Source organism: Aristolochia californica, unplaced genomic scaffold, assembly GCF_029961685.1.
Source record: "Aristolochia californica isolate CCGP_79_NKW_82.1479 unplaced genomic scaffold, dmAriCali1.0.hap1 SCAF_14, whole genome shotgun sequence".
In the NCBI taxonomy this organism is placed as follows: domain Eukaryota; kingdom Viridiplantae; phylum Streptophyta; class Magnoliopsida; order Piperales; family Aristolochiaceae; genus Aristolochia; species Aristolochia californica.
This window is the reverse complement of record NW_027181815.1, coordinates 5,285,190-5,311,558: the sequence shown is the minus strand read 5'-3', so window position 1 is coordinate 5,311,558 and position 26,369 is coordinate 5,285,190. Positions and strand designations below refer to the sequence as shown.

General features: G+C 39.5%; 6 protein-coding genes across 7 annotated transcripts; 3 read left to right on the top strand and 3 right to left on the bottom strand.

Moving 5' to 3' along the window:
- Positions 1-411: 411 nt before the first annotated feature.
- LOC137950633 (photosystem I reaction center subunit II, chloroplastic-like) lies at positions 412-1,361 on the top strand. Its single transcript, XM_068797202.1, has one exon. It carries the CDS (start codon positions 502-504, stop codon positions 1,114-1,116), a length of 615 nt encoding a protein of 204 aa, XP_068653303.1. The 5' UTR covers positions 412-501; the 3' UTR covers positions 1,117-1,361.
- A 2,102-nt stretch (positions 1,362-3,463) lies between these two features.
- LOC137950844 (uncharacterized protein C24B11.05-like) lies at positions 3,464-5,621 on the bottom strand. Its single transcript, XM_068797490.1, has 8 exons — positions 5,473-5,621; positions 5,323-5,388; positions 5,110-5,207; positions 4,985-5,022; positions 4,805-4,892; positions 4,485-4,694; positions 4,331-4,396; positions 3,464-3,851 (listed from the first exon to the last, which is right to left on the bottom strand). The coding sequence occupies exons 1-8, from the start codon at positions 5,531-5,533 to the stop codon at positions 3,675-3,677; spliced, it is 804 nt and encodes a 267-aa protein (XP_068653591.1). The 5' UTR covers positions 5,534-5,621; the 3' UTR covers positions 3,464-3,674.
- Positions 5,622-7,578: 1,957 nt separating this feature from the next.
- Positions 7,579-14,273, top strand: LOC137949985 (F-box protein At4g02760-like). 2 transcript variants are annotated; one of them, XM_068796289.1, is made up of 12 exons: positions 7,579-7,926; positions 9,072-9,247; positions 10,259-10,453; positions 10,650-10,760; positions 12,105-12,190; positions 12,264-12,385; positions 12,752-12,816; positions 12,912-12,984; positions 13,099-13,161; positions 13,260-13,324; positions 13,410-13,481; positions 13,728-14,273. In XM_068796289.1, exons 1-12 carry the CDS (start codon positions 7,621-7,623, stop codon positions 13,948-13,950), a joined length of 1,557 nt encoding a protein of 518 aa, XP_068652390.1. In that variant the 5' UTR covers positions 7,579-7,620; the 3' UTR covers positions 13,951-14,273. The 2 variants fall into 2 exon arrangements, with proteins under 2 accessions (XP_068652390.1, XP_068652389.1); XM_068796288.1 differs by having other exon boundaries at positions 13,725-14,273.
- A 314-nt stretch (positions 14,274-14,587) lies between these two features.
- Positions 14,588-17,430, bottom strand: LOC137949986 (thermospermine synthase ACAULIS5-like). The gene is made up of 10 exons (XM_068796291.1): positions 17,102-17,430; positions 16,583-16,649; positions 16,396-16,490; positions 16,179-16,281; positions 16,006-16,094; positions 15,756-15,912; positions 15,588-15,663; positions 15,444-15,502; positions 15,229-15,365; positions 14,588-14,974 (listed from the first exon to the last, which is right to left on the bottom strand). Exons 1-10 carry the CDS (start codon positions 17,251-17,253, stop codon positions 14,896-14,898), a joined length of 1,014 nt encoding a protein of 337 aa, XP_068652392.1. The 5' UTR covers positions 17,254-17,430; the 3' UTR covers positions 14,588-14,895.
- Positions 17,431-19,779: 2,349 nt separating this feature from the next.
- Positions 19,780-23,307, top strand: LOC137950852 (COMPASS-like H3K4 histone methylase component WDR5B). Its single transcript, XM_068797499.1, has 2 exons — positions 19,780-20,482; positions 22,607-23,307. The coding sequence occupies exons 1-2, from the start codon at positions 19,820-19,822 to the stop codon at positions 22,895-22,897; spliced, it is 954 nt and encodes a 317-aa protein (XP_068653600.1). The 5' UTR covers positions 19,780-19,819; the 3' UTR covers positions 22,898-23,307.
- Positions 23,308-23,329: 22 nt separating this feature from the next.
- LOC137950853 (uncharacterized) lies at positions 23,330-26,057 on the bottom strand. Its single transcript, XM_068797500.1, has 3 exons — positions 25,751-26,057; positions 23,869-24,010; positions 23,330-23,603 (listed from the first exon to the last, which is right to left on the bottom strand). Exons 1-3 carry the CDS (start codon positions 26,032-26,034, stop codon positions 23,520-23,522), a joined length of 510 nt encoding a protein of 169 aa, XP_068653601.1. The 5' UTR covers positions 26,035-26,057; the 3' UTR covers positions 23,330-23,519.
- Between the last annotated feature and the right edge of the window lie 312 nt (positions 26,058-26,369).

The window sequence follows — 26,369 nt, the reverse complement described above, 5'->3', positions numbered from 1 at the left end:
CTGCAGTGAGGAACCCAGCAGGTATTTGTAACCTGTATGCTACTTCTAAAAGTCGGTCCGAATCATTCTGACTCGACCGAGTTAACACGGTTCAGCGGGAGAACTGAATTAATGTAAAACTCGGTTGCGCACTCTGAACGAGTTAACCGAGTCTTTTTTAAGCAAGGCCCAATTTTTATTTTTATTTTGTTTGGATACAGGTGGAAAATGAAAAATAAAAGAAAATAAATAATTTTTAAAATTTCAATGATTAATTTTTTTTTTCTCCCAAAATTCCATGATTTTGTAAGAGAAAATCAGAGGAAAAGAATAGGTGCGGGTAAGACTACGTATCAAAATCTCACACCCCCATTGGCTCAGACGACATCCCCTTATCCACTTCCATTGCCTACCACCCATCCAAATCCCTCCTCTCTTCTCTCACTCTGCGATCACTAGACAACCACCATCGCCTACTCTCTCTCATTTATCTCTCACAAACACCTCTCTTCCGTCCCAAACATGGCGATGTCAGCGCAAGCCTCCTTCTTCACCCCTTCCCTGTCCTCCTCCAAACCTGCCGCCACCCGTGGCCTGACCTCATGGAAGGCATGTCCGGCCAGAAGCCAAACTTTTACCGTCTCCCGGGGTATTAGAGCCGCCGCGGCGGACGGGACGGCCGAGAAGCCAGCGGAGGCTCCCGTCGGATTCACGCCACCCCAACTGGACCCCAACACCCCGTCTCCGATTTTCGGTGGAAGCACGGAAGGGCTTCTCCGCAAGGCCCAAGTGGAAGAGTTCTACGTCATCACCTGGGACTCACCAAAGGAGCAAATCTTCGAGATGCCCACAGCCGGCGCTGCGATCATGAGACAGGGCCCCAATTTGCTGAAGCTCGCCAGGAAGGAACAGTGCTTGGCTCTTGGGACGCGACTGCGATCGAAGTACAAGATCAATTACCAGTTCTACAGGGTGTTCCCCAACGGTGAGGTGCAGTATCTGCACCCCAAGGACGGAGTGTACCCGGAGAAGGTGAACAAGGGTCGCCAAGGAGTTGGGCTGAACTTTCGATCCATTGGGAAAAACGCCAACCCCATTGAGGTCAAGTTCACAGGCAAGCAGGTTTATGATTTGTAATCTAAAAAGCTGTTGGTCAGATGTTTGTAATTCTATGCAGTTGATTTTGGGTGGGTGTGTGACGGTGTTTTGTATGTGAAATCTTGTTTTAAGATGTTAAAGTACCACATGATCATAGACCGTCTGGTTTCTGTTCTGTAACTCTCTGTGATTTCAGCAACTTCTTCCTCGCTGTTGATTCTTCGTTATGAGCTCTGTTGAGAGAGCCAAGAAGTGGAATATTTAATCAAGGAGATTTGGAATCCTCTTTTATATTTTCCCGTTCCATCTCTCTTGGTAAGAAAGATCAGGGGAGAAGAAGAAATTAGAACACGGGTTGTTATCAATTTTGCTATATGACTTCACTCAGAAATTTTTCTTTATGTAGAAAACGACCCAGAGTGATCACCTTTTTTCTTTTGAAACTTTTGTTTTGATCTTATTTACTAAAAAAACAATTCTGGAGATTCTCGGATTAACAGCTAAAAATCTCTAAGCTTAATATCTTGAATAGTTATCGTTAGTTTCACTACTACTGAACTCAACAGATCAACCGATTTAAACGAACTCCATTCCTCAGAGAAATAAAAAATTATTCAACTCTTTTGAGCAAGTCCAAATCTCGCCAACGCTTTCATATTGGCACCGATAAGATTTGGTCGATCACTGGAAAAAAAAAAAAAAGAAAAAAAAATCCAAGCACTTTCAACTAAGAAAAATCGATGAGCGGGGCAAAACCGATGAACAATCAAAACAAAGGCAAACATTTTCTTGCGAGCAATCAAAAAATCCACCGCCAGCAGCAGGCTCTGTGGGAGCGCCATTGTTACTCACTTTTCCCCCGTCCCTTAGTGAGAACCCAACCACTCTACGACACTGCGGATTGAGCTTTGCAAAAAGTAAATAACAAAACAAAGCAAGTATTCTGGGTATTTCGTTTTCTCAACTTCTTAGATGGGAGAGGAGGCGGTGAGGAAGAAGATCGTGTTGGGAAAAACCCTAAATTTGTGGGTTTTTTCGACCATAGGGGAACCGCGAATCGGATCAACGACTTTCGCGAATCGGACCTCGTAAAAGACAATTTGTATTTAAAATAAATAATGAAAATGAGAAAGAGTAAAAGAAAAAAACTAAATTAACTCTAGGTCAAATATTTAGGTTTGAAGGGTTTTTTTTTTAAATTATTACTCTATGTAGGGAATAAAATTTAATCATCAAAATTAGAACTTTGATCAATTATCTAAATTGAAGAAACCTGATCAGTAGTTAATTGATACTCAAAGTCAAAACATTTGGCCATCAAAGAATGGATGTATAGTCAAACAAGTGGTCAATGGTCAAAATTAGAGTTTTAGTCAAAATTGGGATGGATTACTAAGATCAAATCCAATGGACAATCAAGATGAAGCCAATGGCAATTGGCATGACTGAGATCAAATTAAAGGATAGGGCCACCTAAGTGTCATGTAATCAAAGGAATCATAGGAAGGCTCTAAAGTAAAATGTCACAATCCCATGGGAAGAAGTACTTTAAGGGGAGAGGAAGACGATACAGGAGACAAAAAGGTGGGGGTTGCTACAAACATTCTAATTAACTAATTTCTTGCTATGACAACTTAAAAAAAAAAAAAACAATGGATCTACCCAAAGATGAGATTGGCAAACAAAAAAGAATACGTTGTATGAAATTTAAATTATTTTATGTTATGTCCTATTATACTATTATACTTAATTATTTTGTATTTATTTAATAAAATTAACTAAAATGTTTTAATAATACTTTTGATGAATTCTAACATGTCTTTGTTTTAATCACGACTGCAGACCAAAATAAATGACTAATCTAATCTACTACTAAGTATTAGTGAACTCGCAGGACGTGGACACCTGATACTCACTACTAAGTGCGTGCTAAAATGTTTTACCTGAAAGCCAAAAGAGAATTGCCGACAGAGACGGCCGCAGGAAGAAATAAAAGACGAAGACCGAATTGAACGCACTCATGAGGTGACAATCTAAATCGATTATGATTGGGAAGGAGGGGTTAGTGGACGATAAATACTCATTACGCCTCCGAAGTAACTAAACGTTTCTTATCCTCAGCTTAATGGCTTTGCCAATAATTCGAGACATCTATTTCATTTGCTTTGTGCCACATGGACGAACGCAGAAGAAACTTGTGATGACAACGACTAGGGCCGATGTACGTCTCTGTCTCAGGACTGCCCCCAATTTGAAGCAATCCTCGATTTTCAAATGACAAAACCATAAGAGCCAAAACATGGGAAGAGCAAAAACTACAATTAGATTCGAGACGTTTTTAGGAGAAACCCCAAGACCTTGGCAACTAAACCAAAAGACGATTGTCAATTTTCATCCACAATCCAAACCGGAGATTGTATGCATTTATTCTATGTACAGAAGTCATGCGTACATTAAACTTTTATTTTAATGCACAACACATAGAACCACGTGAATATTTACACACTCAGGGGATGTACACCGCATAAAATTCTAAGAGAAGCTTTGCAGTTTGCACCACCCTGTTTATTGTCACTATGCTCCTTCGAGCCACGGACTCACGCTCCCACTGGAGTGGTTGCGATGGCTGATTCCATTTCGCTTCTGTCACGCGTTATCCCACCGTCTCCTCCTTTCTGCTCGCCACCCTCCCAAATTTCTGGAATTACCTGTGCCAAATTAACCATGTTCTCCAACGCGTAGTCGGCTTCCTTGCTTTTCACTGGTTTTCCGACCTGTACCAAATCCTTTTGGTTAAATATAAGCAAGCAAGTTTCTTCTGTAGCCTTTTCAATAAAGTCCAGTAGTCCTGTTAGGCCGTCGCGCTAATGTTAACGATCAGTATGAAAAAAATAGTAAAAGGCAATCCATGTTTAGGATTTGCATTTCCAGATCATTCGATAAGATTGTGATACACATGACACGGAATCTGGCCACCGGTGCCTATGCTCATGTGGTTTCTTATCAACATTTGTCTGTACCAACCGGATGAGTATCCTAATAATCAAGTACTTACCTTTCTATTACTGCGCAGATAAATAAATTATTTTTAATTTACAGTGGAAAGCACCAAATATTATATCAGTTTTCCTTGCTAAATTCAGGAATCTGATATTCTAAATAGTTATTTTCCTTGCTAAATTTTATATCAGCTATTTCAGATAAGAAGACAAAATAGCTCATGGAAGTTGAAACGCAGGGAATCAGGACGTACCAGTACGGTCCGAAGGCCTACTGTTTTGCCGGCAGCTATATTTCGGTCATTGTCGTCAAAAAACAGCTGCACAATCAAACCAAACGAAGCCAGTGCGAACCGTCAATTCAGTTCGACGAGCACCACGACCATAGTTGTGTGCGCCGAAACCTACCGTTCGATGGGGATCTTCCCCGGCAATTTCAATGGCGATTTTCATGGCGTCCATCGATGGCTTTAAAATGACCGGAAATTCGTCCGGACGCGTTGACTTAGATATATTCGGATTGAGAGTCTCAAAGCAGATAATGTCATCGAAGCAGTCATCTAATCCAAGCCGTTCTAAGACTCTCCTCGCGTGATTCCTGTCTGAATTTGTAAATAACTGACAAGAAGAACAAAAAAATAAAAAAAATAAAAATAATATCTAGTTTAAAATTTTGATAGAACAAATTCAGCTCCGTCTCGGATGTGCAAGGTTGTCGAGAGACCTACAAGTTTTCTTTGCGTGATGCTACGCAGAACGTTCCTCAGTCGTAGATCAGGCTTTAATGCTTCATAAGGCAGAGATCCGTGCACGAAACTGCATGGACCGAGAATCGTAGTGGAGATGAAATTTTGACCAAATTAATGAAACTAAAAAATGATATGGAACTTCTTTGCGGTCTTTCTTACCTGTGGTACTCATCGGCATCGCTGTTGAAACCTAGCGCCTGCAAAAACAAGAACGCTACTCGATTGTTTCTTCAAGTAATTAACCTACTGAGAACTTGGTTCAGTTTTTAGGTCCAGAAAATTACTCTGAGGCCGGCGAGCGTGCTTCCGTAAGTTCTGAAAAGCTCGACTCTAAGAAAGGATGCCCTTTCGGCTGAAAATCCACATTTTTTCACAAGAAATTCTGAAATGAAGGAAACTAATAACTGATCACTTCGCGTATCATTTCAATTACTTAAAGTTAATTTTTCGGATTTTAAAGGAAATAAGTACGGATTCAAGCTTTTATTTCTTTTCACCATCGATGTTACTTTTGCAGACTACATTGAGCCCTGCCTTCGAAGAGTACAGAGTATCGTCCAAATCTGCAAAGATCAAACGAAAACATCAGCTAAAAAGAAAAACGTTCAGACCATCGAACAAAAATACAGATAAATACAGAGACTTACCCAAAAGAAGGCAATCAAAGGGAGGCTCTGACTTTCCGGTTGACTTACCGCAAGGTTCCATTGCAAATACTGAAATCCAAAACGCCTGCTCGAGCGGAGCGGAGCAAGCAAAGCAGAGTCGAGAGGGCTTACAAACAGGAATCAGGAAACGAGAAATGGCGCAACTGGAACAGAAACGCCGACATATCCGCCCTATTTATTAGCTACGAGAGGAAGGACTCTGATCCGCCTACTAAACGCACTAACCCCGCGTCTTTCAATTCTAAATATATTTCCACCGTCAGATCAAAAGTGAACGGAGATGGATGTGGCACGGTCAATAATTAGCGATATTTAACAAACGAAGTTCCCACATCTAAGTTTAAAGTTTAAAGTAGAGGTCCAGTCATGATAGCAAAAAAAACTAAACAAAGGGCCCACAGTCGTTTTCAAAGTAGATAAGTCGGGGTCGGTAGCTGATAGTTAGGACACGGTGACAATTCGTCGCGTTTCTCTTACTAACTTTTACAGTTTCGTGTACGTCCAAACGTTAAAAGTAGGGGTGGGTTCGAACAGAAGATATACATTGGTTTGAGTTAAGCTCTGGCCGCCGTCCGACAACGCCTCGCTGACCGTTAGATCCCCTGCCCTCCTATCTCTTTGCCTCTGTTTCCGTCTCTCGCGCTGCATAGTAACGGCCGAAAACAGAGTCCGGAGAGAGTCTAGATCCCCCCACCCCCGCATTAAGACGACTTCACAGGTGTAAAAAAGAAAAGATTTTGTTATTTTAGTAAAAATATATTTTTAGAAACTATTAGTGATTTTTTCAATAAATGTTGAAAAAATATTTTTAGTATAAATATAGGAACTATTAGTGCATTATATTTTTTTGGGAATATTTTTTAATTAATTTTTTTATTGAAAAATCATATAATATCCATAATTTTATAGATAATTTATTTGACATGTATTTTATAAAGAGTATTACATGTAGGTTAACCTCGAACTCGGTTAAAATTATTAGGCTCAAGCTTAGATTACAATTTTAGGCTCGAGGCTAAGTCAGCTCGAGCTTGAATTCGAAATTTTTAAATTAAACTCGGCTCGAACATAGTAAGGTTCAAACTCAACTGGATTCGATGCCACCCTTTTGCCCAATTTTAAGTAGAGGGCATGCTCAAATTTATGTAGAGGTCATACCCAATTTTATGTAAAATATATGCCTAATTTTATATATAATTTATTTGACATGTATTTTTTTTAAATTAAATATATATTGGAACTCGAGCTCGATAACAATTTTAGACTCGGCTCGACCTCGAGTTCGAAATATTTAAATCAAGCTCGGTTCAAACATAGGTAGGTTTATGCTCAGTTGGACTCGATGCCACTCCAGCCGTCTACCCGCAACAACAACAAAAAAAAACCCCACTGAAATGTTGGAAACGAACTCATGTTGATAGGCAGCACGTGTTATAGCAAGCTCCTACAAAAAAATGAAATTCATCGATTACTCATTGGCATTTAATTAAATTACATTCTAATAGTAACTTTAACATAATTACTCTACTTAGATTCATAACATATTTATAATGCAGTTCACAAGCATATTGATCTATCCGTTGATAGGACGATTGAGATAACTGTGGATGAAAATTGGAGGATTGAGATAATGTTTCACATGTTTCGTACCAAATATCTTTTCATATTGGATTAATCTATAATATTATAAAGTTAACATAAAACTAATTAGTTAGCTAAGTAGGAAAATTTAAAGTGTTTAAATTTTTTAACTCTTATTAAGCCAATTTCTATGTCTAATAAGTAACAAGTTTTTATTCATATTCGTTTCATATTTATAAGTCACGCAACAAAATGTTACTTAGTCGAGTTGCATCTCTTCCATGGGTCTGATTGCTACTCTTATGGTATGTCACAAAAAAAAATGTCAGTTGCACCCTAATAGGCTAATGCGAGCCGGAGACGTGTGGGTCCATATGCAATCCACATCATACTCTTGTACACGTGGCGACTGCGAACCTCGTATCGCGATGAATGATCGTGCGCCCAAGGTTCCATATCTGACATCTGCCACGTCCCATTCTATCCATCGCACCCTATCAGGCTTTCCACCTGTTTCTCGTCTTCCCAGCCCTGACGCATGGACAGATGGCCTCTGTCTTCTCTAAACGCCTCTGTTGCTCCTCCGACATCTCAAGAGCTTCCCAGCCGGAAGAGTTGGATAAGCTTCTCGAGACACTTCTAGGGTTTACAGATGTATCACCAGGCTCCCTCAATTCATCCCTCGACCGCCTCCTCGAGTCAAGATCATGCGGCTCGGAGAAGAATCAGATGATCGAGAAAGCGTTGAGATTGGGATCGGTTCTTCAAGAGGCTGCCCAAAAATGCGAAAGAAAGAGAGCTTCCTTGCATAATTCGATGACTTGGCCTCTGCCACCTGATCTTTCTGTCAACGTAAGATCACTTTGTTGGATTCTGCTTGGTAATTTATGCTTTTTTTTTTTTTTCCTGGATTTTTCCTTGACCATTTGTTATATCGTCAATAACTCTACCTAGTTCTATTTGACATGCTGTTGGATTTGAATGTCGAACAGTCTAAGGTGAAAGTGTTTATTAGAAAGACGAAGTGTACTACGCTCGAAGAGTGAAATGAGGACGGCATTGAAAAAAAAGAAAACGAAACAATGAGACGAGGTTAATCAATAGTGTTTTTGCGTGGCAAAAGATGTGGTTTTTCTTCAAGATCGAGTTTATTTAATTATTTATTTTGCTGAATACTTCTATGGATTTTGTGTTTCCGTGCCAAATTTTTTTATTTTATTCAGAGTTTTTGAAATTTTAGAGCGACGGATCGCTCCTACATGGAATTAGCGATAATTAACAGGAAATGAGGGAACTGGAATGGGAACTAATCGATGAATTAATAAATTCAGAGAAACAAACAAACATTACTTAAAATTCATTACGGGCTTTTCAAAAAAAGAAAAGAAAAAGAAAAGTCCATCACCAATAGCAGTCACGACAAAAGTTAATTTGCTTTCTTCGTGTACGAAGTCTGATGCATAAGGAGGCCATACCGTGTTCCTCTCCTCTCCTCTGTAATTTTCATGAGGACATCAGTGTTAAAAAAAGGAACTTTTGTGAGGATATCACCGGGTGCCCTTCTATTTACCCTTCTTTTGCTTAGTTACTTCTTCTTCTTTTCCAATTCTTGAATTTTGATGATTATTTTAAAGCACTACATTTATCGGTCACCTTTCTGGTGTCTGGAGTGTCTATTGTTAATGTTGTATTTATTCTATGGTCAAGAAATTTGCAAGTGGTAGGTTAAAGGTGACCGGAGTGTCTATTGTTAATGTTGTATTTATTCTATGGTCAAGAAATTTGCAAGTGGTAGGTTTTCATCTTAGTTTGTAAGACCGTACCCTTTTAACTGACAAGGTAGGTTATAAATAAAAGCTGCACCCTTTTCCAAAGAAAAGGGTAGCTGAATAACGAGAGATTGTTGTATGTTTCAATGCCATCATGCAAGTTGAATGCTCTTTCACTGCAATTTGCTAATCTTGTATTCATCATTTCATTGTTTTACTTCTCTGAAGGTTTTTTCCATGCTTGATACGCAAAGTCTGTGCCATGTAGCAGCAACTTGCCGGATGTTCAACAAGTGTGCAATGGATCCCTTGTGCTACACCAATATTGATTTAACATCTGTTGTTCCAAAGGTCAATAATGGGGTTGTTAACTTGATGATCAGACGTGCAGGAAAATATTTACAGTAAGTTCTCTTTGCCCTTTCAATTAAGCAGGTACATCTATGGAAATTAAAAAAATAGGTACTACTTTGAGATTTGGCCAATGAACTTTTACCTGACATACAGCACTTACTTCTCTGTTAGTTTGACTTAGAAAATAGAAATGAGTTCTGAGCTAGTACACTAGGGTCAAAATTGTTTTCCTTGGTTGCCTTGCTTAGATCCAAAAACCACTCATTCGAAATTACTTAATTGTACCTGGACTGCCATTAGGAAAGCAACTAAATAGTAGCCTTTAGTAGTGCCAAAGTTCTCAATTTCTGGTACTGACTATGCAATAGGTGCTATTTGGCGTCTGATATGATGTCAGATTAGATAAAAAGGCATATAGAATGAAGGAAAAAAAATGAAATTATGAATAAAAGATGTAGCAGTATGTGTAGTAAAAATATATGCTTTATTCAAGTACAAAATGAAAATTGGGAATACTGAATTCTTTGTTCATATCCTTGAGGGATGAGCTCATGACAGTCCAAAACTCTGCATAATTGCGCCTTTAAATATCTGTAATAATTTATACATCCTGTCTAAAGCTTTGTCCTTGATTTCCCCTTGTCCTCTGTGCTGTTTTTGTACAAATAAAAACTGTTCTGTTAAGCTGTTTAAGCTACTTTTATATTACTGATGTACAAGCTTTCTGGATTTTGAGACATGCCTATTTTTGTTTCACCTGGTTTATGTATGAGACATAATGAAAGTCTTCAAAATAATTTGCTTGGGGATTATTTTCATAGCATTTGTTAATAGCTTGTTTCATTTTCATTGTTAAACCATCATTGGGACGTCTCAATCTGAAACATGTTGACTAAAGATCAGTATGCATGTGCACATTCAGAAAAAAGAGCAATTTGAGTATAGATTCTTGGTATACAACCTCATCCGGCATATTCTCTTCTTGTGAGCTTTATTATTGCATCATATCATTATTATTTAGTTGTACTAAATCACACTGGTAATCTTATTGCTTAAATCAGGTCCCTGAAGCTTGGTATACTGTCTGCTCCTGCCGTGCCAGTTGGAAATTCGGGAGCAAAGTCTTATCCTGTAAATATTCCTGTTGATGCATCACGTCTATCGTGGAATGATAAGAGATCCCGCCAAGGGAAGGAGTCATGTGTTCTTACGAGATCCTGCCTCATCTGTTTAAACATGGACAATGGCAATGCTGGGTATAGTAAAATAATTGGTGTCCCCATTTCATTTTGTGTCTTCATTTCTGAAGTCTTGTACCTCATGTCTTTTAGTCATGTCCATCTATTGCGAAATCAACATATCGTGCAATTTGCCAATCAGTTTGGTTCAATGATGATTGAAGTCTTATCTTTCTGAGCATTTGTACTTTGACTTTTTGCTCTTTATGTTTAGGTCTCTCTTGAGGCGATTACACCTCTACAACATTGAAAGAATGGATACTTCAGCTCTTTGTGCAGCAATATCATCCTGTCCATCTCTCCTAGATTTGGAAGTTGTTGGGCTGTATGACTCTCTATCTCTAACATCAATGTCCAACTTTTGTGCTTGATTGTAAAGGATTTTATAAACTTGCATATCTTAGTCTCTTCTAGGTTTGAGATCTCCATGTTGTTTTTTAAATTTCACATTTTTCTCTGTGTTAGAAGGCATGGGGGGGGGGGGGGGGGGGTTGTAGGTAAGCTTCTTTGCAGCCCTGAGGAATAAGCTTCGTGATGAAAATCAACATATTGTGAACAGTTTTTTTTTTTTTTTTTTGAGGAATCAAAGTAGTAGAGGAAGCAAATAACACATGGATGGAATTCATTGGTAAAGACGACAATGGAATTAGCTAATGATAGGGTTAAGTGGAGGAAGGTTCAAATAGTAACATCTTTATATCAGGGATAAGTTGTAATAAGGATGATATATGTTATGCACTTTTAAAATCAGAAAGAAAAGTGTGTGTGTGCGTGATTGCCTTTTTGAAGAAAAAACAATCTGAAATGGTTTGAGGCACATTTCTCATCTATGGGTACATTCCTCTATTTGGATGAGTAATACTAATAAAAAGAAAGTTTCAGCAATCTGTCACTGGTGCATTCTTTCAAGCTTTTCAATCAATAAATATTGCTTGGTCTAAAGATAGAATAAAGTAAATGAACCAAGTTTACCTCTTCTCAGGGCATGCTTGAGAATCCGAAGCATATATGTGTGATGCGATTTGTTTTGTCCGCACACCATAAAAGTATCTAAAATGGATTGTTTTACATTTTTGAAAATGGCATTGCCTATAACTAGAATAACTATCTCACATAAAATGTCAATGCATCATTTTGTGTCCTTGGACATCTAAAGTGTGTATTTACCTTGATGTAGATCAATGATTTATGGTGTTACTTGCAGTCTACTAGTTGCTTTGATTCTAGAACTGTCATTACTATGGGTTTGTGTGTTGCCAACTTGGTTGCCACTCAAAAGAAGTTCGACTAGGATATGGACCTGGCAGTATGGGTCTGGGGGATCCTACTTGACTGGACCCCATGTCATGCCATGAATCAGTCTGACTCGCTCTGACTTTGGTCCAACTTGGATGATTCAATTCTGCCTTGGGTCCAACCACCTCACTCCTGTCTCGTTCTTATCCTGAGGGATGGGCTTCTTTACTCCGCAGATGCAAACCATCTTGGTTGAGCTGACTGGGGTTTTTAGAGGTCCTGATATGGGACCTGACTTTGAGATGCAGAACCATGGTCATTGCCTATCTGTACTTGTCTTTCAGGGGGTAGATGTCAAGTTTGGTATTTGCATCTTTTCTTTTGGAGATTATCTGTAGAAGGCAATAGTTCCTTACTTAGAATCCATGAACAGGCATGTAGAATTGGGACAGGTATTGGAAGCAGTGAGCATGAACTGTCACCTTATAGAACGTCTGTTTTTTGAGTCATCTAAAACAGGTATGCACTCTTTTCACCAGTCCATTTCTTCTGATCAAAATTTCTCCTCACTGACCTAATTCTTTAATATCAGGCAGAGACGACAGTTTGAAGCCACTCACTTGTACTGACTTGGTAAATGGGTGCCCAAAGTTAACTTCCTTGGCCCTCAGAGGTTTCAAGCTTCAAGATTGTAAAGTTCGTGTGCTTGTTAAGGTGCATTGTTATGAGTTCTTAGATGATATATTATGTTTGGGCTCTTTTGGTCCAAGCTGACTGGACCTAGGAACTTTGATTCCATTACAAGTGTTTGAAGTAGTCAACCATCTGCTAGTTTAAGCAAGCTGATGACCAGGAACACAGTTTGTAATGGAAATCTGTCAAAACAACGAATGATTGTTAGGGTTAATATTGAACTTTAATTTTGTTAGTGCATTTACTTGTATACATTTTGGCATGAATTTTCATGGCTTGACTATGTCCTATCATGGTTTGCAGTAGTACACATATTTCCCCTCCCTGGCAAACATTATTACACAAATTGGCATGTTTCATCATTTTTTATCAGTCTTTTCTTTGTAGGGATTACGCCAACTGAAGTCTATTGATATCTCAACTTCTTATGCTGTTACTGGCACCTTTCTGAGGTTAGTGATTCTAGTGAACGAGTTTTGTCTTTCCTTGAATTTGTATCAATATATGAGATCTCTGTTTGTTTTATGTTCTTTGTGTAACGTTTTAGGAGCCTTGGTAATGCTTCAATTGGACCATTCTTGGAGGTGTTAAGTTTACGTGACTGTATGCATCTCAGAGAAGTAACTCTCTCTCCCTCCTTCCCTCCTTCCCTTCGTATGCATGGCTTTATGGTTTCTCACTGTGCATATAGCTAGTGTTTCTTACCTATATGAACTGGTTGTTTCTTACTGCAGGTGGAGGTTGCTCGATTTTTATCTGCTATTGTAGCCGGCGACTGCAAATTTCTTAGATACCTTGTGGGTATATGCAAAACAAAATTTAGTAGGTAGTCAGTGTCAAATATTCCATGATATGAACCAAGTCTTTACATGGTTCTGCTTTGGACTCCAAATAGGACATATCCAACAAGGAAGGTCTGGCTTCAGAAGAAGACTGGTATGATAGATGCTACACCCCAAGGTACTATGGAGAAACTAATGGCTAATTATTGTAGTATTTTTCCTGATGCTGGTAATGACCATCATCTATGGTTGCTTGCTCGTAGTATACCCATATCACGTGTCATGGAACAGAGGCCCGAGATCTGTTTGCTGGCTGAGTTTCCATTAGAGGGGAGGTAACGAAATGCTTTTACCCGGTTTGGTATGTTTGACAAATTTGCATTAAAAATGTGATATAATTGCAGATAAATATTTTTACACACTGAGACGGTGGTGTTAAAGGAGGAGATACTTCTCTCTTCCTCTGCGGATGGAACACTAAAGCTGCCACAGTTTTATGTAGTTCATTGCTATGAGTGCAGTTAAGAGTTAGGAATTGTATTCATACTTGACAGTTTAATTGCTTTGGATGGTTTTAGCAGCTTTCTTGTGGTCGACCATTACAACGATGGTGAAGTGAACAATGATATGAACTCTCCTTCACAGTCAAGTAGTCCTGATCTTGCATCTGACAGCTCATCATTTACGAGTACATCGGAAAGTAACTACAACAGTGACAACGGTAGTGGAAATGAGGATAGTCATGATGCTGGTTATGCAGTCTATGACGAGAGCTCTGATGAAGTTGAATTACTACTTGTGTAGTGATGAATGTTGGTTGCAATAAACTCAGGTCGTCCACCAAGAAATGTTGGTACTCCCCTGTTATTGTTTCTTATGGTGGGAACTGTTAAACAGAGTCACGCTTTGCAGACTTCAATTTAGCTGTTGCGCTGTAGAATTTCTCATCAAGAGGGTTATTAAAAGAAGGCTTGAGAGTTGGTGTAGAACTTTTTCACATGTTGTAGCATGAATTTTAAGAATGAGATTCATGTAACCAACGTTATTTGAAAAGGGCCTAGAAGAAGGCGGCGTTGATTATAAATCAGGAGCACATTCAATGGAGTTTGATTGGATCTTCTATTCAAGTTTGAGTTGATGGAATGAGACATTGTTAGACTGTTAATACATTGCCCAACTTGAATTCGTGTCCTCTGACGAAGCTTTACCGCTTAAGCAGGTTACTTGTTGTTGATTCTGTTTGTTGATTGGTGGCAGTCATATGGGAAGTGGGGGGTATCCATTGTCAGAGAACTGTTAAACCAGCTCATTATTGGGTAAGGTTTCATCTTAGCGTATTTTCTTAGCTCATTATTGGGTTGATTTTTAATATCCGTGGTGAAAACTGGCAGCATCAGTCCCATATGCCATTATTAATTTGGTATAATCTATGGGGGAGTCACAATATATTGTCCGTTTGAATAACAGTTCTGATCAAGCTGTTGCATTTCTCATATGTAATTAAATGCCGAGTGCAGAAGAAATCGATTGAATTCCTTTGCACATTGACAATCCCCACGATGACTAGAGGGCTAACAACGTAAAAATATCATATTCTTCGAAAGTAAACAAAAAACTAGTTAGGAGATACAAATTGCATTCATATACTTGTATAATATACTGTAAGCAAGCGGTTTGTCCACATTCATGTTGTTGACACGACAAACAGGAGGAAGAGAGTCTGCGCTTCAATCTGGCCCCAGCCACCGCCTAGGCTTTGTGGGCAGTTCCATGGCCGTAGATGAACCTGGCTGTACCTTCGGTGTACACCTGCGTTTCCTTAGCCAAACTGTTACAGAGATACTTCCCAAAGTCAATACCAAACAAGGGTTTAAAATATCCACTTCCTCTCATCTGAAAAAAAGGCAAGGGCCCTTTTCATCTTAAAAGACGAACGAACGAGACATGAAATCAATTACCATCTTTTCTCCCTCGTTTCATGAAAGTTGTTTCCACAGACAAACCGGCAATGCCCCCCCCCCCCACAGCATTTTCATAAACACCTCGAGAAAAAAGAAGACTTTTTAAAAGGCTGCCACTTACGATTTCCTGACGACTTTGCTTAGGGTTGAGGCAGATGCGAAAGTTTTGCCGTCAATGTATCTGTTCTCACCCTTGATTCGCCGCTTGATTCTTGTGTCCAGCTCTTCTACGTCAGCCGTTAAAGGGGAGTCCGATGCCTGCAATTATTTTACCACAATTGCTAAATCTTCGTTTGTTCCATTCAAATCACTCAGTGTGGGAAGTGGTCTACTTACCATTACCCATCCCCATGTGTCAGCATATGAAGGGATGTGAGCTGAATATGGCACAACATCTGCGAGAACAGGCAAGCACTGGTTACCTTCACAATTCCTACGAGACTCCGGTTACAATACCTGAAAAAGAAACACTGTACTCACGTTTGAAAACCTGTCTTAATGTGTTGTAGATACAGGAGAAAACTTCAGTATGGCTGAAAGCTCCAGCGGGTCCGGCCTGCAGTGAAAATTTCAAAGATTAAATGAGGGAATTACAGTCGACATCTCGAAATGGATTGTTTAGCAAAGGTGATGTACCCCTGCGAATACCTGTGTCACAAAGATGCCTCCTTCGTTGAGTTTAGGCTTCACGATGAATTCGTAAAAGGATTTAGTGTAGAGCTGATAACAGGGTCCGCCTTCGATGGGATCCGCCAGGTCGCCGATGATGACATTGAAGCGGTCTTCCCTATTTTCGAGCTCAGCCCTGCGAAACGGAGCAGGTAAACAATTGCGATAAGACCGTATAGAAACCAATCAATGTCAATACGATCAGAACTCCAGAGCTGAGGTAGGAAACCTGGCATCGTTAATGATAAGCTCGAGTCTGGAATCAGAATAGGCTTCCTTGTTTACTTGCAGATGAGACTTGCAGAAATCCACAACTTCCTGTTAAACGGAAGACACCAGTGAATTGTGCTGTGCAGAGGAAAACGACTTTTGAGTACAGAGTATCCATCACAATTCATATACCTCGTCAATGTCACACATGACTACCTTCTCCACAGTCTTATGTCTGAGTATCTCTCTTGCCGTGGAACCTTCACCACCTCCCATTATGAAAATGGTTCTTGGACTGAAATGAAAATGTGAAATTTGAACTTGAATAGTATTTTTTGTGTAAAAGAAAGAAAGATAAAACAGCAATAAAAAAGAAAAATTAAGAGATTGACAAGTAAACAGTTATTACTTGATGTGATGAAGGAGTGCTGGATGAACAAGGCATTCATGGTAGATGAACTCATCTATTTCAGCACTTTGAAGCTTCCCATCAATGACAAGGGCCTGTATCAAAAACTGAAAGTCAGAAAAAGAGGCCTTGGATAAGAAAGCTACAAGTTGATTTCAGTTTCTAACTTGTAAATTGAAGCACAAACCTTGCCAAAGGGTTTGGTGTCCAGCAATGCAATGTCCTGGTATTGACTGGCTCCAGTATGTAAAATGCTGCAAAAGAGTGATTTATAATCTATAAGCGCAAAGGCCGTCCCACAGTAGTTCTCTTCGAAGGCAACTTGCGAGGCTTATATTACAAAGAATAGGTTATGTTTCTTTACTTTCAGCCCCACGTGAAGACACTTTTATAATCTAAATTTCCAGTTCAACCTTTTTCACTTTCAAACTTTCAGCTCTTTCTTGTCTTGAACCTTTTCAGGATTGGACCCTGCTCTTCCCACCAACATACAAATTGTTTTTTTTTTTCTGTTTGAACATTTTTTATACAAAACTCTCTGGAATCACTCAAAAGCCTCGTCGTGGAATTAAAAACTGAAAACACGGTGCTACTTTCCCTTTTCTTTGCTTGTTTTGATAATTTAATCAAAATACAAAAAAAACAGGAAGAACAGAGAAGGCAGAAAACGAAAGAAGTTTAATCGAAAACTGCATGTAATGTTTACCTGTTGAGAGCAAAAGACCATCTCAAGTCCTCATCAATCTCTTCTTCGTACCAACAGCTCTTCCTGCGACCTTCTCCACCTATGTTGGCGGTTCCATAGATAACATTGCCATTGCCATTGCCATTCCCATTGGAACCAGCAATCTCACCCATTTTCTGCAATTCAAACACAGTTGAAGACTCCTTGTTGGAGAGCTACGTTACGCAAAAGACAGCGAGGGACAGAAGAGAGAGAGAGAGAGAGAGAGAGAGAGAATGTGGGCTGGTGAAGGAAGATGGGAGAGGCAGGAGAGTATTATATGTAAGTAGGTGGCAGAAGAATCGATGAGAGTGATAATTCCTTTGAGTTGAATTGAAGAAAATAATGGGGAAGGATTTGTAGTGGGGCAAGAAAAGGAGGTAAGCCGCATGGATTTTCGCAACCATATCTGATTCCCTGGGGTTTTACCGATACGACCGCGTGAAAAGGTGTCCCCTTCTGGTATACCTACATCCCATATGCTCTGTACGTAGAGAGAGACAGGTGAATGATGATGGAGGTTGGAGGTGGTGGGGAGATGATGATGTGCGGACAGAAAAATGAAAATCTTTTGTACATTGAGAACTCTTTTTTTTTTTTTTTCTTTTTTTTTTAAAGTCTGAGAATAGACTGGGGGTAGAGAAACCCGCAGAGCAGTGAGCAGTAAGGATGATGGAAGAGGTCCACACGCCATGGAAAGAGTGCATCTACTTTACGGCAACAATATGCGTTTGAGGTCTGGAAGTTCCAAGAGAAACAGCAGCACGACACTCATTATATGTGTCTTTTCCATCCCCTTTCATCTTCTCTGTAACTCTTTCCCGTCGGGCTGGTTACTGTTTGATTATTATCCGTCTGTTGCCAGATGGAATTTGGACAGGATCATGCACCGTCTACTCGAGGCACCACCATGCAACGACATCCCCTCGACCATCATCTCCATTCTGAAATCCTCTTCGCATCAGACCTAGCGCACATCCGTCGTTGGACATGACTACACATTAAAAAGTATTTCGTTTTCCTGCGTATTGATGTAGATGTGGGCGATCGGACGGCGGCGAAGTGGAAGAGGGTACGGAGAGAGAAGGGTGATCGATGTTGCAGGAAGCATGGAAGAGGAAAAGGATAAAAGATGATGATGAATCAATGGCATGGGCATTGGAATTTGGTGGGAGGGGAGAAAGCGTGCGGAGACTTGTCATCATCACTCTCACCTTACCACGCATAAACCGCGTGCATTGCTCATTATCACCATATTCTCCACAAGACGAGATCACTTGTGAGCCCCCCGGTTCCTTGGAGGGCCCACTTGATCTGCGTGTGCGGCTGATGTCAGATGGTATCAGCATGAGCTGTCCGTCCACGTCAGGTGAGCCACTTCCAAATGGGAGGAAACTTTTTTCTCTTTCGTGACGTGAAACAGATGCCTGTTTCCCAGCATGGTGGCTGGCTATCAATTTCTAGTAACCCAACATCTTGACAAAATGAGGCCAGCGAACGTCGCCATTGTCACATTTTGTCAATTTCGTGTTCTACTTTCCGGCTTCCTCCCACGATTAATTTCTTTCGCTCGTATAAGAAACCAGTCCATGGTTCCATCTGTGCATGGTCAATAAGAACCGATAGTCCAGTCCAGGCTGCTAGTGCTGAACGGAGAACAACGAGGGTGTGATTAGTTAAAGACGTGACGTCTTGTTATTACAATTCACAGTCAACTATTACTGTCACGAATCCTATTTTTCTCTTGGAACTTTTCCAACGAGTTGAGTCATCACAAAGAAAAATCAAGTCGAATGTCTCTTTCTGGTGGGTGGGTATATTGTAACATCTGGGATAATTGTCAACTTTTATTACAGCCCCATTGATGACTATTACAGCTACCGACTAGATATGACCTTATGTCACTTGAAATCTTGTAACTTTATTTGTTGTTTTACTTAGAGGATTAGATCCATTTGTACATCGACAACCTATTAACACTAATTCGAGTGAAGTAACATACCCAACTAGTGATAGATGTCTACCCTTGCACTATTTTTGACGGGGTCTCAAGACTCTCTATATGAATGATAACTCATATGTTACAACTTACCAACATAGTATGCATTGTGGGATTCGAAAGAGATGATATCCTCGTGGGCTAGATGATTAGAATTTGGGAGTCTCAAGCCATCAAACCAAATTTGATGTGCCCACATTTGTTGCTCTTTTGTCGAGCTGTGTTACATTTTTCAGTGACAGTGCCAACAAAGAAGACCAAAGAAAGAAGACAATGGTCTACCCATGATCACACCCTTTAGCTGTCCACGGGGTCTTCAATTGAACCAATTGAAGACAAAGGGCTTTTTCCGGTTTGGTGCTGAAAGGGGTCTTCAATTGACCCAATAAAACTAACATAATCAACCAAGTCTATAACACTAGTTTAATGACAATAAAAATCTCTAAATTTTGAAGGTAGTGATTATACTCTGCTTACATTACTTTAAACTTTGTCAAAAACCGAATCGGGTTTTGGGTCAACTTAATCAGAACCTAGAACTTGAGATTCCGACTCGGGGTCCGGGCCTTTAGGGCGATCCTTACCGGTTCAGGACACCCCTTTGCTCTTAGCAGACGCGACTCGGTTATGATCGACCTTTTCACAGTGATTATTAAGCAGAAAAAGAGAGGGCAGAAGGCTTCAGGTTTCTCTCCTCTTTCATGGCTACGGGAAGTGGAAATCCGCCTTCTCAAACAGCTCCCTATCGGCCGTATCGTCATCTCCGCGTACTTACGGGTCACACCCGCGCCGTATCCTGCGTTAAATTCTCCAACGACGGCACCCTTCTCGCCTCCTCCTCCCTCGACAAAACCCTCATCATCTACTCCTCCGCAACCTTCGACCCGCTTTGCCGCCTCGTCGGTCATTCCGAGGGCGTCTCTGACCTCGCCTGGTCCTCTGACTCTCACTACGTTTGCTCTGCCTCCGACGACCGTACCCTCCGGATTTGGGACGCCCACAATTACGAATGCGTCAAAACCCTCAAGGGTCACTCCGGCTTCGTCTTCTGTGTCAATTTCAATCCCCAGTCCAATCTCATCGTATCCGGCGCCTTCGATCACACCCTTAGGATTTGGGATGTCAAGACCGGCAAATGTGTTCGTGTCATTGAGGCTCATTCCGACCCTGTCACCTCCGTTCATTTTATTAGGGATGGCTCCATTATCGTCTCCGGTAGCCACGACGGCTCTTGCAAGATCTGGGATGCCGCCACCGGTGCCTGCCTCAAGACTCTTATAGATGATAAGGTCCCGGCGGTATCTTTCGCCAAGTTCTCTCCTAATGGCAAGTTCATACTTGTAGCCACCCTCAACGATACTCTGGTACTTTCTTGTTTCCTTTTTTTATTCACTCTTTCTTACTTTGCCCTGTCCAAAACTATGCAAGTTTAATTACGTGATACTCCGGTTAATGTGCTTTCTGGTCGATTAGTGATTTGTTCTGAAAGGGGAATTGCTAACAGCCTGCCGTTTAACTGAGCAGCCGCGGTAGCTTGTTTTAATGTTGTCCAACAAACGAATGATTCTTCAATTATCCACATGTTATGGGGCCATTGTTCGGGTACACCTTGAGCTTCTCCGATGATTTCCATGTCTTTAGCTGAGTTGTGGACATGTTTCTGTTATAATTTGATACAACAGCTACCCCTGGTTAAGTTTCTTCAGCACTGCTCAAGACAGAGAGGGTTTTTTTACTCTGGGTCTATTCGAGCTGCCATAAGTAAAGAAACTGACAGGAAAATCATTCTCTTTGACTAGTTTTGCTATTGAAAAAATTTCTATGGGAAAAAATTTCCCTTGTACTGGTTTTCTTGTATTTGTGCCGCCATAGGAAACAGTGTAAAAATTACTTGTAGTGCGTATGTCTACAGTTGAAACAGAGAGAAAGGCTTTACAAATAATTAAATACCAGGTGCAGGTAAGAGGTGAAGGACCACTTTAATGATTTTTAGTTTAGTTTTTCTATGGTTTCCTATTGAAGTAATAGGAAACTCGTGTTCCTATACACTTAACGTTTTGAAGACAAGCGGAATCAACTAGAAAATTTTCCCTTTCCCAAAATTTAGCACACAAATGGCAACAAATTTTGGGCAAAAGGAAAATTTTCTTCCGTTCATTTCTTCTAATGCTTTCCTGTCAGACAAACACTGATTTTGTTGTAGACCTACTTATATTTACTATAGGGTATTGGTGATACGTAGAAAAAAATTACTAAATGCTTATAGATAACTATATATATGTGGAACTTTGGATATCCCTGTTAACTGTGAAACTTTGGATATCCCAGTTAACTGTGGAACTTGAATCCAAAACCTCATATAAGAAGATGTTTCATGTGGCCATTGAGTAATACACTTGATATCTGGTTTAGGTAGTTGAGCAAGATGTTACTTTTTTGTGAGTTTGACTATGTAATGGTTAGTATTAAAACCTTTATAGCCTGTTGATTATCTTGGTTGTCCCTGACTAGTGTATACTGGGCTGCTTTCTTAAGCAAGAACCTTTCAACAATTTTCACAATTTTCTCTTGAAGATTACCTTTTACACAATTTTGAGAAGGTTGCTTGTCTGCTGGTGTGGCTGTGATGTCGTCCATTACTGACATTGTGAATGATTGCAGTAGACTGCAAAATGTAGTGAATACAAAAAATGTTGCAACATCATGTACACAGGGCCCCATAACTTCTCTAAATAAACGAACAAAAAGGCTGCTTTTAGTTTGAGTTTTGCTTTTTTATGTAGACTTCGCTTGCTATAATCTAGTACACTCTGGAGTTTGCATTGATTCAACTACTTGGTGTGTTTTATAATATTACTTCAAATGTGTATTTCAGAATGTTCAACAGTACAACCATCATTGTGAATCCTTAAGAAGAACAAGTTTCTTTGCTAATGGACCTTAATTTGCTGATATTTTCACAAATGCATTCAATTAAGTTAGTGCTACAATTAGCAGTTTCTTCATGTTGGGAACTATTGAAAAACTCTTGATTGGCCTGAGAGATCCTTTCCTATGGTGGTCTGTTCAGAACTGAATCCATTCCCTTTTCTATCAGCTGCAGAAGGCTAAGCATGTAATAGTTGGCTTGACCAGCATGTAATAGGTCGCCTATGGGCACCGTGGTTTTCTATAATTAATGATTAAGTAGCCAAAGTAAGAAGACCTTTTTGTTCCGACTAATGATCGCAAGATTTTTCTTGAGATTAATCAATATGGGATTATTCTTTTTTTTAATAAAGATACTTTTTGCATACCAATATGGATAATCGAGGTCTCAGGCTTCATCATATGTTATAACTCATGTTTCGAAAAATCACGTGCAACTGTGTTGGGTTTTCCATTACTCCTGAAACTATTTGCCAACCATCATTAGTTTCTTATTTGTTCTCCTCTTTCTTGTAAATGATATAAGTTTTATTACTCACTCTTTCTTTACCATTTTGCAGAAGCTGTGGAACTATTCATCGGGGAAGTTTCTAAAACTCTACACTGGTCATCTCAACAGAGTATACTGTATAACTTCCACATTTTCAGTTACAAACGGCAAGTATATAGTAAGTGGTTCTGAGGACAAGTGTGTCTACTTATGGGATCTGCAAGGGAAAAACATGATTCAAAAATTAGAAGGCCACAAAGATACTGTGATCTCCGTATCTTGCCACCCAACTGAGAACAAAATTGCATCAGCGGGTCTTGACGAGGATAGAACAGTAAGGATATGGGTTCAAGATGCATGAATGATATGGTGGCAAAAAGGCTACAGTTTGGAGGCTCAAGTTGTCGATTTAACTGTGAGGAATCCACACCGAGGTCGTGGGTGCTTTTGAAAAACTTTCTCACCATTTTGCTATAAGTACTGATGCTCGCTTATTTGTATCCAAGAGCGATGTCTCGACACAAAAATTAAGGCGTCCAATGCATGTAGAGCAATGGTGTAGTGTATCTCCACCATGTGAGGAAAACAGAAATACGATTCCAGCATATAAATTCACAATAGATACGTTCGAAGATCATTCAGGATGTATATGTTCATCGATGAGAAGTTCCATTTGTACATCTACCGTCTTAGCTTTCAATGTTTACACACTGGACTGCGTTAATAGTTTAATAAATTTCATGACATGAAGGAGACAGATTCCAATGTTGAATAAAGTGTAAGGTTCAGTTCATTTGGAACGTCGATGGTCCATAAATTGGTTAATCAAATGGATTCTTTGTTTTGCTGCAGCAGTTCCCGTATGTATGTGCATACATAAAGCTGATTAATGCAACATCTGATCACAGACTCTGGTATCCTGTAACTTTTTGAAAATGGCGAATAATCTCTTGCTGGATGGCCTGCAACAGTTGGGGTTGACATCATTGTCTTTTTCTCTGACCAAAGGTGTCTTCTATACCGCTACTGACTTTCTTTCTTCGCTCAGCTATCATTGCCGTGTATTCCTGCGAAATGGGAAAGCCTGGGCTAAGAAATACTGCAATTTTCATCGATTTGAAACTGTACAAAGACTACTCGCCATAGGTATGTTGCAGAAAATTCGAATAGGTGAAACTGAACCGTTGCAACTAGTACAAATGGACAGTATCTCCAAGCTGTTGCATGTAATGAATCAAATGAAATCGGATAAAAATCTTAAATTTGAACGTGAAACGGATTTACTGCGTTGTGATGAAAAAAAGTTTAAAGCATAAAAGAATGAGTCACGACCTGGGGATATGCATACAGAAAGATGTACCACCAAGTGCAAATCAGTGAGAAGACAATTGCTGTGACCACAGCTGAATGCAGTAGTGCCCAGCTACCAGTAATTGCTAGCACGCCTGTAAGAGTTATTGACCACGGCTGACACCTAGGTGAAGACAGAAGCTAGGAGGTCAGAGGAGGAGAATTTCCTAAGGTTCACTAACATAAACAATAACCAGAGCTTATCTGGTGCATTCATATATTCAATGCTTAAAATTTTGTGAAAAAAAAAACAGTGGGAGGAGGCTCGGAAGAGTGCTATTTCTCAATGACCAAAATGATACAGAAACAGTTAGATGAAGGGCGTAATTTCGATGCAAGAATCAATTCAGTGCATTGCAACCATATGAAACAACAACAATTTTGTAAAAAGATGCTACAAATGGAACTAATGAGTCCTTGCGTCCTTAGCACAAGGAGAAGTATGTAACATTTTTGCCTTTTAATCCTCCATAGCTCACCATTCACTTTTTCCAAGATATCCAGCTTCTCCAAATCAGAACAGAATAGAGATATAGGATTAGTTGAAGTTTAATTTATCTAAGAATTTTCTGATAAGCAATCTCCCTTTCTATTCCCTGTACTGTACATATATCTCCCTAAGATTGGTAAGCCTTGAAAACTTGGGCTGCAGCTCAGTGATCTCGTGAGGGGTTTTCTAGTTGGAAATCTTGAGATCGAGCCCCTTAGATTGGGAGGTCTGCATATATCCCGTTGTAATGAATTCAAAATAAAAAAGAGAAGATTGTTAAGCACTATTTGTTTCCTACCACCTTACTTTCTCCCGAGCAAATATCTAACATCATCTCCTTCAGTAGCAAAGAAGATGAGAATGAGAAAACTTCACATGTTGATCGTTGCTCTATGTGTAACTGAAACTGGAATAAGTTCAGAAGTCTGTACAAAGTGCTGACAGAAACATGAGCCCAAAACACCAAGAAAGAGCTTACACCAAGCCAGTAGCAGTTGTCAAAACTGCATACATTTGTCACTATATATATATATATATATATATATATATATATATGTAGATTGACCTCCAGTGTGTACAGAGTGTTTGCTCTAATCAATCCTTAATTAGTGGCTAGTTGAGCTATGGAGCTAAGATAAAGGAACTCCACTTGAGCTATGGAGCAAAGATAAATGAACTCGAAATTAGCAACAAGCCAACATTCAGCAAAATGTTATCTGTATTCATAACTTAACTAAATCTATTTAATTTTCTGAGAGGCTTTGGTCGACCTTCTGACCTGTTGAAAAATTAGATTTCTTCCTCTCATGACTATTGCTCCATGAGATGTATCAAGATAGTTCTTTTGTTTGGTTTGTGCCTCATTATTGATGCTCGGTCAATGCCGCTACTGTTCCATTCCTTTTCTTATTTTATGGTTGCTCCACTTCCACATGAAATTTACAGTTTCAAGAAAGTGGCCTCATAGATTGCTCATGTGCTGCTTCTCACACACTCAAAGACAACTAATCCATCATAACAGTAAAATTTTCTATACGAGAATTTAAATAAATGTTTTAACTACAAGAACTGAAATTGCCAAATATTAAGATCGATAAACATGCATTACTGGCAAAATTTTGTTTCTGGCATCAGCGGTTAATTTTGTACTTCAACAAATTACTTTACTTTTCCCTGACATATCCAACGGAGGAAACACACAAAAATAACTGCACCTTGAAAGCAGATAGGCGACATTAGCCCTTTTACTATCATCAACGAAAGCACTAATCACTGAAGCCGAGGTGTTAGGCACCAGAAAGAGATACACTTGGCACTAACCAACCAAAAATTGAACTTAAGGAAGAGAAAATGAGAGCGACGAGAAGATTATACCATGAGGGTTTGGTGTCCCACACTGAATCATACTCCAGAGAAAGGTAGTTGAGGTAACCATCCATGTCATCGACGACGCCATTTTCGTCCAAGAAGAGAGGCTCGTTGGAGTCGTTTGGAACGCTGCGAAGTAGGAAAAATTGCGAAGATGAACAGGTATGAAGGAGCTTAGACAGACGTGGTTTTGGCGAGAAAATTGGATTCGTGAAATGAGATTCTCCTAAAGGAGGAGGAGCCCTCGTGAGAGACGCTATGGATAGAGGGAGCCGAGTCACAGCTCCCATTTTGTCCCAACAGCAACTGCAGTATGTCGTGATTCGTGAGCAGCCTCTCCGTTTTATCGGCTAAATTGCGAGCAAGGATATATATATATATATATATTATTACCTGTTTATCTTCTTAATATATGTCAATTTTTCTTGGTGAATTATGTTTATTTTTTATTTTTAATTTTTTTCCTACGTTTATATTGTTAGTTAATTTAAATCTGTTTATTGATATTTTAGATATCAGTTTTTTGTTAATATTTGTCTATTTAAATTTAAGTTATGTGTAAAATTACGGAATTTAAATTAATAATTGATGGTTAAATAAACTTTCCATTATTTAATTTAACTTG